Below are 17,362 nucleotides of genomic sequence, written 5' to 3'. Positions count from 1 at the left end.
CAGTCTCTCACCAGTGAGATCAGTCTCCTCCAGACACAGTCTCTAGCCAGTGAGATCATTCTCCTCCAGACACAGTCTCTTACCAGTGAGATCAGTCTCCTCCAGAGACAGTCTCTTACCAGTGATTTCGGTCTCCTCCAGACACAGTCTCTTACCAGTGATTTCAGTATCCTCCAGACACAGTCTCTGGCCAGTGAGATCATTCTCCTCCTGACACAGTCTCTCGCCTGTGAGATCAGTCTCCTTCAGACACAGTCTCTTACCAGTGAGATCAGTCTCCTCCAGACAGTCTCTTGCCAGTTAGATCAGTCTCCTCCAGACACAGTCTCTTACCAGTGAGATCATTCTCCTCCAGACACAGTCTCTTACCAGTGAGATCATTCTCCTCCAGACACAGTCTCTTACCAGTGAGATCATTCTCCTCCAGACACAGTCTCTGGCCAGTGAGATCATTCTCCTCCAGACACAGTCTCTTACCAGTGAGATCATTCTCCTCCAGACACAGTCTCTTATCAGTGAGATCATTCTCCTCCAGACACAGTCTCTTACCAGTGAGATCATTCTCCTCCTGACACAGTCTCTTACCAGTGAGATCAGTCTCCTCCAGACACAGTCTCTTACCAGTGAGATCATTCTCCTCCAGACACAGTCTCTGGCCAGTGAGATCATTCTCCTCCAGACACAGTCTCTTACCAGTGAGATCATTCTCCTCCTGACACAGTCTCTTACCAGTGAGATCAGTCTCCTCCAGACACAGTCTCTTACCAGTGAGATCATTCTCCTCCAGACACAGTCTCTTACCAGTGAGATCAGTCTCCTCCTGACACAGTCTCTTACCAGTGAGATCAGTCTCCTCCAGACACAGTCTCTTACCAGTGAGATCATTCTCCTCCAGACACAGTCTCTTACCAGTGAGATCAGTCTCCCCCAGACACAGTCTCTTGCCAGTGAGATCATTCTCCTCCAGACACAGTCTCTTACCAGTGAGATCATTCTCCTCCAGACACAGTCTCTTACCAGTGAGATCATTCTCCTCCTGACACAGTCTCTTACCAGTGAGATCAGTCTCCTCCAGACACAGTCTCTTACCAGTGAGATCATTCTCCTCCAGACACAGTCTCTTACCAGTGAGATCAGTCTCCTCCAGACACAGTCTCTTGCCAGTGAGATCATTCTCCTCCAGACACAGTCTCTTACCAGTGAGATCATTCTCCTCCTGACACAGTCTCTTACCAGTGAGATCAGTCTCCTCCAGACACAGTCTCTTACCAGTGAGATCATTCTCCTCCAGACTTAGTCTCTTACCAGTGAGATCATTCTCCTCCAGACACAGTCTCTTACCAGTGAGATCATTCTCCTCCTGACACAGTCTCTCGCCTGTGAGATCAGTCTCCTTCAGACACAGTCTCTCACCAGTGATATCAGTCTCCTGCAGACACAGTCTCTTACCAGTGAGATCAGTCTCCTCCAGACACAGTCCCTCTCCAGTGAGATCAGTCTCCTCCAGACACAGTCCCTCGCCAGTGAGATCAGTCTCCTCCAGACACAGTCCCTCGCCAGTGAGATCAGTCTCCTCCAGACACAGTCCCTCTCCAGTGAGATCAGTCTCCTCCAGACACAGTCTCTCGCCAGTGAGATCAGTCTCCTCCAGACACAGTCTCTTACCAGTGAGATCAGTCTCCTCCAGACACAGTCCCTCCCCAGTGAGATCAGTCTCCTCCAGACACAGTCCCTCGCCAGTGAGATCAGTCTCCTCCAGACACAGTCCCTCGCCAGTGAGATCAGTCTCCTCCAGACACAGTCCCTCGCCAGTGAGATCAGTCTCCTCCAGACACAGTCTCTCGCCAGTGAGATCAGTCTCCTCCAGACACAGTCTCTTACCAGTGAGATCAGTCTCCTCCAGACACAGTCCCTCTCCAGTGAGATCAGTCTCCTCCAGACACAGTCCCTCGCCAGTGAGATCAGTCTCCTCCAGACACAGTCCCTCGCCAGTGAGATCAGTCTCCTCCAGACACAGTCCCTCGCCAGTGAGATCAGTCTCCTCCAGACACAGTCCCTCGCCAGTGAGATCAGTCTCCTCCAGACACAGTCCCTCGCCAGTGAGATCAGTCTCCTCCAGACACAGTCTCTCGCCAGTGAGATCAGTCTCCTCCAGACACAGTCTCTTACCAGTGAGATCAGTCTCCTCCAGACACAGTCCCTCTCCAGTGAGATCAGTCTCCTCCAGACACAGTCCCTCGCCAGTGAGATCAGTCTCCTCCAGACACAGTCTCTCGCCAGTGAGATCAGTCTCCTCCAGACACAGTCTCTCGCCAGTGAGATCAGTCTCCTCCAGACACAGTCCCTCGCCAGTGAGATCAGTCTCCTCCAGACACAGTCTCTCGCCAGTGAGATCAGTCTCCTCCAGACACAGTCTCTCGCCAGTGAGGTCAGTCTCGTCCAGACACAGTCTCTTGCGAGTGAGATCATTCTCCTCCAGACACAGTCTCTTACCAGTGAGATCAGTCTCCTCCAGACAGTCTCTTACCAGTGAGATCATTCACCTCCAGACACAGTCTCTTACCAGTGAGATCATTCTCCTCCAGACACAGTCTCTTACCAGTGATTTCGGTCTCCTCCAGAGACAGTCTTTTACCAGTGAGGTCAGTCTCGTCCAGACACAGTCTCTTACCAGTGAGATCAGTCTCGTCCAGACACAGTCTCTCGCCAGTGAGATCATTCTCCTCCAGACACAGTCTCTTACCAGTGAGATCATTCTCCTCCTGACACAGTCTCTCACCAGTGAGATCAGTCTCAGTCTCCTCCAGACACAGTCTCTAGCCAGTGAGATCATTCTCCTCCAGACACAGTCCCTTGCCAGTGAGATCATTCTCCTCCAGACACAGTCCCTTGCCAGTGAGATCATTCTCCTCCAGACACAGTCTCTCGCCAGTGAGATCAGTCTCCTCCAGACACAGTCTCTAGCCAGTGAGATCATTCTCCTCCAGACACAGTCCCTTGCCAGTGAGATCATTCTCCTCCAGACACAGTCTCTCGCCAGTGAGATCAGTCTCCTCCAGACACAGTCTCTCGCCAGTGAGATCAGTCTCCTCCAGACACAGTCTCTCGCCAGTGAGATCAGTCTCCTCCAGACACAGTCTCTAGCCAGTGAGATCATTTTCCTCCAGACACAGTCTCTCGCCAGTGAGATCAGTCTCCTCCAGACACAGTCTCTAGCCAGTGAGATCATTCTCCTCCAGACACAGTCCCTTGCCAGTGAGATCATTCTCCTCCAGACACAGTCTCTCGCCAGTGAGATCAGTCTCCTCCAGACACAGTCTCTCGCCAGTGAGATCATTCTCCTCCAGACACAGTCTCTCGCCAATGAGATCAGTCTCCTCCAGACACAGTCTCTCTCCAGTGAGATCAGTCTCCTCCAGACACAGTCCCTCGCCAGTGAGATCAGTCTCCTCCAGACACAGTCCCTCGCCAGTGAGATCAGTCTCCTCCAGACACAGTCCCTCGCCAGTGAGATCAGTCTCCTCCAGACACAGTCTCTTACCAGTGAGATCAGTCTCCTCCAGACACAGTCTCTTACCAGTGAGATTGGTCTCCTCCAGACACAGTCCCTCGCCAGTGAGATCAGTCTCCTCCAGACACAGTCCCTCGCCAGTGAGATCAGTCTCCTCCAGACACAGTCTCTCGCCAGTGAGATCAGTCTCCTCCAGACACAGTCTCTCGCCAGTGAGATCAGTCTCCTCCAGACACAGTCTCTCGCCAGTGAGGTCAGTCTCGTCCAGACACAGTCTCTTGCGAGTGAGATCATTCTCCTCCAGACACAGTCTCTTACCAGTGAGATCAGTCTCCTCCAAACAGTCTCTTACCAGTGAGATCATTCACCTCCAGACACAGTCTCTTACCAGTGAGATCATTCTCCTCCAGACACAGTCTCTTACCAGTGATTTCGGTCTCCTCCAGAGACAGTCTTTTACCAGTGAGGTCAGTCTCGTCCAGACACAGTCTCTTACCAGTGAGATCAGTCTCGTCCAGACACAGTCTCTCGCCAGTGAGATCATTCTCCTCCAGACACAGTCTCTTACCAGTGAGATCATTCTCCTCCTGACACAGTCTCTCACCAGTGAGATCAGTCTCAGTCTCCTCCAGACACAGTCTCTAGCCAGTGAGATCATTCTCCTCCAGACACAGTCCCTTGCCAGTGAGATCATTCTCCTCCAGACACAGTCCCTTGCCAGTGAGATCATTCTCCTCCAGACACAGTCTCTCGCCAGTGAGATCAGTCTCCTCCAGACACAGTCTCTAGCCAGTGAGATCATTCTCCTCCAGACACAGTCCCTTGCCAGTGAGATCATTCTCCTCCAGACACAGTCTCTCGCCAGTGAGATCAGTCTCCTCCAGACACAGTCTCTCGCCAGTGAGATCAGTCTCCTCCAGACACAGTCTCTCGCCAGTGAGATCAGTCTCCTCCAGACACAGTCTCTCGCCAGTGAGATCAGTCTCCTCCAGACACAGTCTCTAGCCAGTGAGATCATTCTCCTCCAGACACAGTCTCTCGCCAGTGAGATCAGTCTCCTCCAGACACAGTCTCTAGCCAGTGAGATCATTCTCCTCCAGACACAGTCCCTTGCCAGTGAGATCATTCTCCTCAAGACACAGTCTCTTGCCAGTGAGATCAGTCTCCTCCAGACACAGTCTCTCGCCAGTGAGATCAGTCTCCTCCAGACACAGTCTCTCGCCAGTGAGATCAGTCTCCTCCAGACACAGTCTCTAGCCAGTGAGATCATTCTCCTCCAGACACAGTCTCTCGCCAGTGAGATCAGTCTCCTCCAGACACAGTCTCTCGCCAGTGAGATCATTCTCCTCCAGACACAGTCCCTTGCCAGTGAGATCATTCTCCTCCAGACAAAGTCTCTCGCCTGTGAGATCAGTCTCCTCCAGACACAGTCTCTCACCAGTGAGATCAGTCTCCTCCAGACAGTCCCTCACCAGTGAGATCAGTCTCCTCCAGACAGTCTCTTGCCAGTGAGATCAGTCTCCTCCAGACAGTCTTTTACCAGTGAGATCATTTTCCTCCAGACACAGTCTCTCGACAGTGAGATCATTCTCCTCCAGACACAGTCTCTAGCCAGTGAGATCATTCTCCTCCAGACACAGTCTCTTACCAGTGAGATCAGTCTCCTCCAGAGACTGTCTCTTACCAGTAATTTCGGTCTCCTCCAGACACAGTCTCTTACCAGTGATTTCGGTCTCCTCCAGACACAGTCTCTCGCCTTTGAGATCAGTCTCCTTCAGACACAGTCTCTTACCAGTGAGATCAGTCTCCTCCAGACACAGTCTCTTACCAGTGATTTCGGTCTCCTCCAGACACAGTCTCTTACCAGTGATTTCGGTCTCCTCCAGACACAGTCTCTTACCAGTGAGATCATTCTCCTCCAGACACAGTCTCTTACCAGTGATTTCGGTCTCCTCCAGACACAGTCTCTTACCAGTGAGATCAGTCTCCTCCAGAGACAGTCTCTTACCAGTGATTTCGGTCTCCTCCAGACACAGTCTCTTACCAGGGATTTCGGTCTCCTCCAGACACAGTCTCTCGCCTGTGAGATCAGTCTCCTTCAGACACAGTCTCTTACCAGTGAGATCAGTCTCCTCCAGACACAGTCTCTTACCAGTGATTTCGGTCTCCTCCAGACACAGTCTCGTACCAGTTATTTCGGTCTCCTCCAGACACAGTCTCTCACCAGTGAGATCAGTCTCCTCCAGGCACAGTCTCTCGCCAGTGAGATCATTCTCCTCCAGACACAGTCTCTTACCAGTGAGATCATTCTCCTCCAGACACAGTCTCTCACCAGTGAGATCAGTCTCCTCCAGACACAGTCTCTAGCCAGTGAGATCATTCTCCTCCAGACACAGTCTCTTACCAGTGAGATCAGTCTCCTCCAGAGACAGTCTCTTACCAGTGATTTCGGTCTCCTCCAGACACAGTCTCTTACCAGTGATTTCAGTATCCTCCAGACACAGTCTCTGGCCAGTGAGATCATTCTCCTCCTGACACAGTCTCTCGCCTGTGAGATCAGTCTCCTTCAGACACAGTCTCTTACCAGTGAGATCAGTCTCCTCCAGACAGTCTCTTGCCAGTTAGATCAGTCTCCTCCAGACACAGTCTCTTACCAGTGAGATCATTCTCCTCCAGACACAGTCTCTTACCAGTGAGATCATTCTCCTCCAGACACAGTCTCTTACCAGTGAGATCATTCTCCTCCAGACACAGTCTCTGGCCAGTGAGATCATTCTCCTCCAGACACAGTCTCTTACCAGTGAGATCATTCTCCTCCAGACACAGTCTCTTACCAGTGAGATCATTCTCCTCCAGACACAGTCTCTTACCAGTGATTTCAGTCTCCTCCAGACACAGTCTCTTACCAGTGAGATCATTCTCCTCCAGACACAGTCTCTTACCAGTGAGATCATTCTCCTCCTGACACAGTCTCTTACCAGTGAGATCAGTCTCCTCCAGACACAGTCTCTTGCCAGTGAGATCATTCTCCTCCAGACACAGTCTCTTACCAGTGAGATCATTCTCCTCCAGACACAGTCTCTTACCAGTGAGATCAGTCTCCTCCAGACACAGTCTCTCGCCTGTGAGATCATTCTCCTCCAGACACAGTCTCTTACCAGTGAGATCAGTCTCCTCCAGACACAGTCTCTTACCAGTGAGATCATTCTCCTCCAGACACAGTCTCTTACCAGTGAGATCAGTCTCCTCCAGACACAGTCTCTTACCAGTGAGATCATTCTCCTCCAGACACAGTCTCTTACCAGTGAGATCATTCTCCTCCAGACACAGTCTCTTATCAGTGAGATCATTCTCCTCCAGACACAGTCTCTTACCAGTGAGATCATTCTCCTCCTGACACAGTCTCTTACCAGTGAGATCAGTCTCCTCCAGACACAGTCTCTTACCAGTGAGATCATTCTCCTCCAGACACAGTCTCTGGCCAGTGAGATCATTCTCCTCCAGACACAGTCTCTTACCAGTGAGATCATTCTCCTCCTGACACAGTCTCTTACCAGTGAGATCAGTCTCCTCCAGACACAGTCTCTTACCAGTGAGATCATTCTCCTCCAGACACAGTCTCTTACCAGTGAGATCAGTCTCCTCCAGACACAGTCTCTTGCCAGTGAGATCATTCTCCTCCAGACACAGTCTCTTACCAGTGAGATCAGTCTCCTCCTGACACAGTCTCTTACCAGTGAGATCAGTCTCCTCCAGACACAGTCTCTTACCAGTGAGATCATTCTCCTCCAGACACAGTCTCTTACCAGTGAGATCAGTCTCCCCAGACACAGTCTCTTGCCAGTGAGATCATTCTCCTCCAGACACAGTCTCTTACCAGTGAGATCATTCTCCTCCAGACACAGTCTCTTACCAGTGAGATCATTCTCCTCCTGACACAGTCTCTTACCAGTGAGATCAGTCTCCTCCAGACACAGTCTCTTACCAGTGAGATCATTCTCCTCCAGACACAGTCTCTTACCAGTGAGATCAGTCTCCTCCAGAGACTGTCTCTTACCAGTAATTTCGGTCTCCTCCAGACACAGTCTCTTACCAGTGATTTCGGTCTCCTCCAGACACAGTCTCTCGCCTTTGAGATCAGTCTCCTTCAGACACAGTCTCTTACCAGTGAGATCAGTCTCCTCCAGACACAGTCTCTTACCAGTGATTTCGGTCTCCTCCAGACACAGTCTCTTACCAGTGATTTCGGTCTCCTCCAGACACAGTCTCTTACCAGTGAGATCATTCTCCTCCAGACACAGTCTCTTACCAGTGATTTCGGTCTCCTCCAGACACAGTCTCTTACCAGTGAGATCAGTCTCCTCCAGAGACAGTCTCTTACCAGTGATTTCGGTCTCCTCCAGACACAGTCTCTTACCAGGGATTTCGGTCTCCTCCAGACACAGTCTCTCGCCTGTGAGATCAGTCTCCTTCAGACACAGTCTCTTACCAGTGAGATCAGTCTCCTCCAGACACAGTCTCTTACCAGTGATTTCGGTCTCCTCCAGACACAGTCTCGTACCAGTTATTTCGGTCTCCTCCAGACACAGTCTCTCACCAGTGAGATCAGTCTCCTCCAGGCACAGTCTCTCGCCAGTGAGATCATTCTCCTCCAGACACAGTCTCTTACCAGTGAGATCATTCTCCTCCAGACACAGTCTCTCACCAGTGAGATCAGTCTCCTCCAGACACAGTCTCTAGCCAGTGAGATCATTCTCCTCCAGACACAGTCTCTGGCCAGTGAGATCATTCTCCTCCAGACACAGTCTCTTACCAGTGAGATCATTCTCCTCCAGACACAGTCTCTTACCAGTGAGATCATTCTCCTCCAGACACAGTCTCTTACCAGTGATTTCAGTCTCCTCCAGACACAGTCTCTTACCAGTGAGATCATTCTCCTCCAGACACAGTCTCTTACCAGTGAGATCATTCTCCTCCTGACACAGTCTCTTACCAGTGAGATCAGTCTCCTCCAGACACAGTCTCTTGCCAGTGAGATCATTCTCCTCCAGACACAGTCTCTTACCAGTGAGATCATTCTCCTCCAGACACAGTCTCTTACCAGTGAGATCAGTCTCCTCCAGACACAGTCTCTCGCCTGTGAGATCATTCTCCTCCAGACACAGTCTCTTACCAGTGAGATCAGTCTCCTCCAGACACAGTCTCTTACCAGTGAGATCATTCTCCTCCAGACACAGTCTCTTACCAGTGAGATCAGTCTCCTCCAGACACAGTCTCTTACCAGTGAGATCATTCTCCTCCAGACACAGTCTCTTACCAGTGAGATCATTCTCCTCCAGACACAGTCTCTTATCAGTGAGATCATTCTCCTCCAGACACAGTCTCTTACCAGTGAGATCATTCTCCTCCTGACACAGTCTCTTACCAGTGAGATCAGTCTCCTCCAGACACAGTCTCTTACCAGTGAGATCATTCTCCTCCAGACACAGTCTCTGGCCAGTGAGATCATTCTCCTCCAGACACAGTCTCTTACCAGTGAGATCATTCTCCTCCTGACACAGTCTCTTACCAGTGAGATCAGTCTCCTCCAGACACAGTCTCTTACCAGTGAGATCATTCTCCTCCAGACACAGTCTCTTACCAGTGAGATCAGTCTCCTCCAGACACAGTCTCTTGCCAGTGAGATCATTCTCCTCCAGACACAGTCTCTTACCAGTGAGATCAGTCTCCTCCTGACACAGTCTCTTACCAGTGAGATCAGTCTCCTCCAGACACAGTCTCTTACCAGTGAGATCATTCTCCTCCAGACACAGTCTCTTACCAGTGAGATCAGTCTCCCCAGACACAGTCTCTTGCCAGTGAGATCATTCTCCTCCAGACACAGTCTCTTACCAGTGAGATCATTCTCCTCCAGACACAGTCTCTTACCAGTGAGATCATTCTCCTCCTGACACAGTCTCTTACCAGTGAGATCAGTCTCCTCCAGACACAGTCTCTTACCAGTGAGATCATTCTCCTCCAGACACAGTCTCTTACCAGTGAGATCAGTCTCCTCCAGACACAGTCTCTTGCCAGTGAGATCATTCTCCTCCAGACACAGTCTCTTACCAGTGAGATCATTCTCCTCCTGACACAGTCTCTTACCAGTGAGATCAGTCTCCTCCAGACACAGTCTCTTACCAGTGAGATCATTCTCCTCCAGACTTAGTCTCTTACCAGTGAGATCATTCTCCTCCAGACACAGTCTCTTACCAGTGAGATCATTCTCCTCCTGACACAGTCTCTCGCCTGTGAGATCAGTCTCCTTCAGACACAGTCTCTCACCAGTGATATCAGTCTCCTGCAGACACAGTCTCTCGCCTGTGAGATCAGTCTCCTCCAGACACAGTCTCCCGCCTGTGAGATCGGTCTCCTCCAGACACAGTCTCTCGCCTGTGAGATCATTCACCTCCAGACACAGTCTCTTATGAGTGAGATCGGTCTCCTCCAGACACAGTCTCTCGCCTGTGAGATCAGTCTCCTCCAGACACAGTCTCTTGCCAGTGAGATCAGTCTCCTCCAGACACAGTCTCTTACCAGTGAGATCATTCTCCTCCTGACACAGTCTCTTACCAGTGAGATCAGTCTCCTCCAGACACAGTCTCTTACCAGTGAGATCATTCTCCTCCAGACACAGTCTCTTACCAGTGAGATCATTCTCCTCCAGACACAGTCTCTTACCAGTGAGATCATTCTCCTCCTGACACAGTCTCTTACCAGTGAGATCAGTCTCCTCCAGACACAGTCTCTTACCAGTGATATCAGTCTCCTCCAGACACAGTCTCTTACCAGTGAGATCATTCTCCTCCAGACACAGTCTCTTACCAGTGAGAACATTCTCCTCCAGACACAGTCTCTTACCAGTGAGATCATTCACCTCCAGACACAGTCTCTTACCAGTGAGATCAGTGTCCTCCAGCCACAGTCTCTGGCCAGTAAGATCGGTCTCCTCCAGACACAGTCTCTTACCAGTGAGATCAGTCTCCTCCAGACACAGTCTCTTGCCAGTGAGATCATTCTCCTCCAGACACAGTCTCTTACCAGTGAGATCATTCTCCTCCTGACACAGTCTCTCGCCTGTGAGATCAGTCTCCTCCAGACACAGTCTCTTACCAGTGAGATCATTCTCCTCCAGACACAGTCTCTTACCAGTGAGATCAGTCTCCTCCAGACACAGTCTCTTACCAGTGAGATCATTCTCCTCCAGACACAGTCTCTTACCAGTGAGATCAGTCTCCTCCAGACACAGTCTCTTACCAGTGAGATCAGTCTCCTCCAGACAGTCTCTCACCAGTGAGATCAGTCTCCTCCAGACAGTCCCTCACCAGTGAGATCAGTCTCCTCCAGACAGTCTCTTGCCAGTGAGATCAGTCTCCTCCAGACAGTCTTTTACCAGTGAGATCATTTTCCTCCAGACACAGTCTCTCGCCAGTGAGATCGGTCTCCTCCAGACACAGTCTCTCGACAGTGAGATCAGTCTCCTCCAGACACAGTCTCTTACCAGTGAGATCATTCTCCTCCAGACACAGTCTCTTACCAGTGAGATCAGTCTCCTCCAGACACAGTCTCTTACCAGTGAGATCATTCTCCTCCAGACACAGTCTCTTACCAGTGAGATCATTCTCCTCCAGACACAGTCTCTTACCAGTGAGATCATTCTCCTCCAGACACAGTCTCTTACCAGTGAGATCATTCTCCTCCATACACAGTCTCTTACCAGTGAGATCAGTCTCCTCCAGACAGTCTCTTGCCAGTGAGATCAGTCTCCTCCAGACAGTCTCTTGCCAGTGAGATCATTCTCCTCCAGACACAGTCTCTTACCAGTGAGATCAGTCTCCTCCAGACAGTCTCTTGCCAGTGAGATCATTCTCCTCCAGACACAGTCTCTTACCAGTGAGATCATTCTCCTCCAGACACAGTCTCTTACCAGTGAGATCAGTCTCCTCCAGACAGTCTCTTGCCAGTGAGATCAGTCTCCTCCAGACAGTCTCTTACCAGTGAGATCAGTCTCCTCCAGACAGTCTCTTACCAGTGAGATCATTCTCCTCCAGACACAGTCTCTCACGTGTGAGATCGTCTCCTCCAGACACAGTCTCTCACCAGTGAGATCAGTCTCCTCCAGACAGTCCCTCACCAGTGAGATCAGTCTCCTCCAGACAGTCCCTCACCAGTGAGATCAGTCCCCTCCAGACACAGTCTCTTACCAGTGAGATCATTCTCCTCCAGACACAGTCTCTTACCAGTGAGATCAGTCTCCTCCAGACAGTCTCTCACCAGTGAGATCAGTCTTCTCCAGACAGTCCCTCACCAGTGAGATCAGTCTCCTCCAGACAGTCTCTTGCCAGTGAGATCAGTCTCCTCCAGACAGTCTTTTACCAGTGAGATCATTTTCCTCCAGACACAGTCTCTCGCCAGTGAGATCGGTCTCCTCCAGACACAGTCTCTCGACAGTGAGATCAGTCTCCTCCAGACACAGTCTCTCACCAGTGAGATCAGTCTCCTCCAGACACAGTCTCTTACCAGTGAGATCATTCTCCTCCAGACACAGTCTCTTACCAGTGAGATCAGTCTCCTCCAGCCACAGTCTCTGGCCAGTAAGATCGGTCTCCTCCAGACACAGTCTCTTACCAGTGAGATCAGTCTCCTCCAGACACAGTCTCTTGCCAGTGAGATCATTCTCCTCCAGACACAGTCTCTTACCAGTGAGATCATTCTCCTCCTGACACAGTCTCTCGCCTGTGAGATCAGTCTCCTTCAGACACAGTCTCTCACCAGTGATATCAGTCTCCTCCAGACACAGTCTCTTACCAGTGAGATCAGTCTCCTCCAGACACAGTCTCTTACCAGTGAGATCATTCTCCTCCAGACACAGTCTCTTACCAGTGAGATCATTCTCCTCCATACACAGTCTCTTACCAGTGAGATCAGTCTCCTCCAGACAGTCTCTTGCCAGTGAGATCAGTCTCCTCCAGACACAGTCTCTTACCAGTGAGATCAGTCTCCTCCAGACACAGTCTCTTACCAGTGAGATCATTCACCTCCAGACACAGTCTCTTACGAGTGAGATCGGTCTCCTTCAGACACAGTCTCTTACCAGTGAGATCATTCTCCTCCAGACAAAGTCTCTTACCAGTGAGATCATTCTCCTCCAGACACAGTCTCTTACGAGTGAGATCATTCTCCTCCAAATACAATCTCTCGCCAGTGAGATCAGTCTCCTCGAGACACAGTCTCTTACCAGTGAGACCATTCTCCTCCAGACACAGTCTCTTACCAGTGAGATCATTCTCCTCCAGACACAGTCTCTTACCAGTGAGATCATTCTCCTCCAGACACAGTCTCTTACCAGTGAGACCAGTCTCCTCCAGACACAGTCTCTTACCAGTGAGATCATTCTCCTCCAGACACAGTCTCTTGCCAGTGAGATCAGTCTCCTCCAGACAGTCTCTTGCCAGTGAGATCATTCTCCTCCAGACACAGTCTCTTACCAGTGAGATCAGTCTCCTCCAGACAGTCTCTCGCCAGTGAGATCGGTCTCCTCCAGACACAGTCTCTCGACAGTGAGATCAGTCTCCTCCAGACACAGTCTCTTACCAGTGAGATCATTCTCCTCCAGACACAGTCTCTTACCAGTGAGATCAGTCTCCTCCAGACACAGTCTCTTACCAGTGAGATCATTCTCCTCCAGACACAGTCTCTTACCAGTGAGATCATTCTCCTCCAGACACAGTCTCTTACCAGTGAGATCATTCTCCTCCAGACACAGTCTCTTACCAGTGAGATCATTCTCCTCCATACACAGTCTCTTACCAGTGAGATCAGTCTCCTCCAGACAGTCTCTTGCCAGTGAGATCAGTCTCCTCCAGACAGTCTCTTACCAGTGAGATCATTCTCCTCCAGACACAGTCTCTTACCAGTGAGATCATTCTCCTCCAGACACAGTCTCTTACCAGTGAGATCATTCTCCTCCAGACACAGTCTCTTACCAGTGAGATCATTCTCCTCCATACACAGTCTCTTACCAGTGAGATCAGTCTCCTCCAGACACAGTCTCTCGCCAGTGAGATCGGTCTCCTCCAGACACAGTCTCTCACCAGTGAGATCAGTCTCCTCCAGACACAGTCTCTTACCAGTGAGATCATTCTCCTCCAGACACAGTCTCTTACCAGTGAGATCAGTCTCCTCCAGACACAGTCTCTTACCAGTGAGATCATTCTCCTCCAGACACAGTCTCTTACCAGTGAGATCATTCTCCTCCAGACACAGTCTCTTACCAGTGAGATCATTCTCCTCCAGACACAGTCTCTTACCAGTGAGATCATTCTCCTCCATACACAGTCTCTTACCAGTGAGATCAGTCTCCTCCAGACAGTCTCTTGCCAGTGAGATCAGTCTCCTCCAGACAGTCTCTTGCCAGTGAGATCATTCTCCTCCAGACACAGTCTCTTACCAGTGAGATCAGTCTCCTCCAGACAGCCTCTTGCCAGTGAGATCATTCTCCTCCAGACACAGTCTCTTACCAGTGAGATCATTCTCCTCCAGACACAGTCTCTTACCAGTGAGATCAGTCTCCTCCAGACAGTCTCTTGCCAGTGAGATCAGTCTCCTCCAGACAGTCTCTTACCAGTGACATCAGTCTCCTCCAGACAGTCTCTTACCAGTGAGATCATTCTCCTCCAGACACAGTCTCTCACGTGTGAGATCGTCTCCTCCAGACACAGTCTCTCACCAGTGAGATCAGTCTCCTCCAGACAGTCCCTCACCAGTGAGATCAGTCTCCTCCAGACAGTCCCTCACCAGTGAGATCAGTCCCCTCCAGACACAGTCTCTTACCAGTGAGATCATTCTCCTCCAGACACAGTCTCTTACCAGTGAGATCAGTCTCCTCCAGACAGTCTCTCACCAGTGAGATCAGTCTTCTCCAGACAGTCCCTCACCAGTGAGATCAGTCTCCTCCAGACAGTCTCTTGCCAGTGAGATCAGTCTCCTCCAGACAGTCTTTTACCAGTGAGATCATTTTCCTCCAGACACAGTCTCTCGCCAGTGAGATCGGTCTCCTCCAGACACAGTCTCTCGACAGTGAGATCAGTCTCCTCCAGACACAGTCTCTCACCAGTGAGATCAGTCTCCTCCAGACACAGTCTCTTACCAGTGAGATCATTCTCCTCCAGACACAGTCTCTTACCAGTGAGATCAGTCTCCTCCAGACACAGTCTCTTGCCAGTGAGATCATTCTCCTCCAGACACAGTCTCTTACCAGTGAGATCATTCTCCTCCTGACACAGTCTCTTACCAGTGAGATCAGTCTCCTCCAGACACAGTCTCTTATCAGTGAGATCATTCTCCTCCAGACACAGTCTCTTACCAGTGAGATCATTCTCCTCCAGACACAGTCTCTTACCAGTGAGATCATTCTCCTCCTGACACAGTCTCTCGCCTGTGAGATCAGTCTCCTTCAGACACAGTCTCTCACCAGTGATATCAGTCTCCTGCAGACACAGTCTCTCGCCTGTGAGATCAGTCTCCTCCAGACACAGTCTCCCGCCTGTGAGATCGGTCTCCTCCAGACACAGTCTCTCGCCTGTGAGATCATTCACCTCCAGACACAGTCTCTTACGAGTGAGATCGGTCTCCTCCAGACACAGTCTCTCGCCTGTGAGATCAGTCTCCTCCAGACACAGTCTCTTGCCAGTGAGATCATTCTCCTCCAGACACAGTCTCTTACCAGTGAGATCATTCTCCTCCAGACACAGTCTCTTACCAGTGAGATCATTCTCCTCCAGACACAGTCTCTTACCAGTGAGATCATTCTCCTCCTGACACAGTCTCTTACCAGTGAGATCAGTCTCCTCCAGACACAGTCTCTTACCAGTGAGATCAGTCTCCTCCAGACACAGTCTCTTACCAGTGAGATCATTCTCCTCCAGACACAGTCTCTTACCAGTGAGATCATTCTCCTCCAGACACAGTCTCTTACCAGTGAGATCATTCACCTCCAGACACAGTCTCTTACGAGTGAGATCGGTCTCCTTCAGACACAGTCTCTTACCAGTGAGATCATTCTCCTCCAGACAAAGTCTCTTACCAGTGAGATCATTCTCCTCCAGACACAGTCTCTTACGAGTGAGATCATTCTCCTCCAAATACAATCTCTCGCCAGTGAGATCAGTCTCCTCGAGACACAGTCTCTTACCAGTGAGACCATTCTCCTCCAGACACAGTCTCTTACCAGTGAGATCATTCTCCTCCAGACACAGTCTCTTACCAGTGAGATCATTCTCCTCCAGACACAGTCTCTTACCAGTGAGACCAGTCTCCTCCAGACACAGTCTCTTACCAGTGAGATCATTCTCCTCCAGACACAGTCTCTTGCCAGTGAGATCAGTCTCCTCCAGACAGTCTCTTGCCAGTGAGATCATTCTCCTCCAGACACAGTCTCTTACCAGTGAGATCATTCTCCTCCAGACACAGTCTCTTACCAGTGAGATCAGTCTCCTCCAGACAGTCTCTTGCCAGTGAGATCAGTCTCCTCCAGACAGTCTCTTACCAGTGAGATCAGTCTCCTCCAGACAGTCTCTTACCAGTGAGATCATTCTCCTCCAGACACAGTCTCTCGCCTGTGAGATCAGTCTCCTCCAGACACAGTCTCTCACCAGTGAGATCAGTCTCCTCCAGACAGTCCCTCACCAGTGAGATCAGCCTCCTCCAGACAGTCCCTCACCAGTGAGATCAGTCCCCTCCAGACACAGTCTCTTACCAGTGAGATCATTCTCCTCCAGACACAGTCTCTTACCAGTGAGATCATTCTCCTCCAGACACAGTCTCTTACCAGTGAGATCAGTCTCCTCCAGACAGTCTCTCACCAGTGAGATCAGTCTCCTCCAGACAGTCCCTCACCAGTGAGATCAGTCTCCTCCAGACAGTCTCTTGCCAGTGAGATCAGTCTCCTCCAGACAGTCTTTTACCAGTGAGATCATTTTCCTCCAGACACAGTCTCTCGCCAGTGAGATCGGTCTCCTCCAGACACAGTCTCTCGACAGTGAGATCAGTCTCCTCCAGACACAGTCTCTCACCAGTGAGATCATTCTCCTCCAGACACAGTCTCTTACCAGTGAGATCAGTCTCCTCCAGACACAGTCTCTTACCAGTGAGATCATTCTCCTCCAGACACAGTCTCTTACCAGTGAGATCATTCTCCTCCAGACACAGTCTCTTACCAGTGAGATCAGTCTCCTCCAGACAGTCTCTTGCCAGTGAGATCAGTCTCCTCCAGACAGTCTCTTACCAGTGAGATCAGTCTCCTCCAGACAGTCTCTTACCAGTGAGATCATTCTCCTCCAGACACAGTCTCTCACGTGTGAGATCGTCTCCTCCAGACACAGTCTCTCACCAGTGAGATCAGTCTCCTCCAGACAGTCCCTCACCAGTGAGATCAGTCTCCTCCAGACAGTCCCTCACCAGTGAGATCAGTCCCCTCCAGACACAGTCTCTTACCAGTGAGATCATTCTCCTCCAGACACAGTCTCTTACCAGTGAGATCAGTCTCCTCCAGACAGTCTCTCACCAGTGAGATCAGTCTTCTCCAGACAGTCCCTCACCAGTGAGATCAGTCTCCTCCAGACAGTCTCTTGCCAGTGAGATCAGTCTCCTCCAGACAGTCTTTTACCAGTGAGATCATTTTCCTCCAGACACAGTCTCTCGCCAGTGAGATCGGTCTCCTCCAGACACAGTCTCTCGACAGTGAGATCAGTCTCCTCCAGACACAGTCTCTCACCAGTGAGATCAGTCTCCTCCAGACACAGTCTCTTACCA

General features: G+C 50.6%; 1 protein-coding gene across 1 annotated transcript in view; it reads right to left on the bottom strand.

Annotated features, from left to right (window-relative positions):
* Window positions 1-17,362, bottom strand: part of LOC147718003 (uncharacterized) — a 124,594-nt gene that overhangs the window by 43,916 nt on the left and 63,316 nt on the right. Inside the window, exons 4-5 of the mRNA XM_086919899.1 lie at window positions 14,952-15,131; window positions 9,764-9,943 (exon numbers count right to left, since the gene is read on the bottom strand). Of these exons, the coding sequence (XP_086776025.1) occupies window positions 9,764-9,943; window positions 14,952-15,131 (360 nt within the window). The remainder of the gene's footprint in view (window positions 1-9,763; window positions 9,944-14,951; window positions 15,132-17,362) is intronic.

The sequence above is a fragment of the Lissotriton vulgaris genome, chromosome 5 (assembly GCF_964263255.1).
Source record: "Lissotriton vulgaris chromosome 5, aLisVul1.2, whole genome shotgun sequence".
NCBI classification, from domain to species: Eukaryota; Metazoa; Chordata; class Amphibia; order Caudata; family Salamandridae; genus Lissotriton; species Lissotriton vulgaris.
This window is presented reverse-complemented; position numbering and strand designations above follow the sequence as displayed.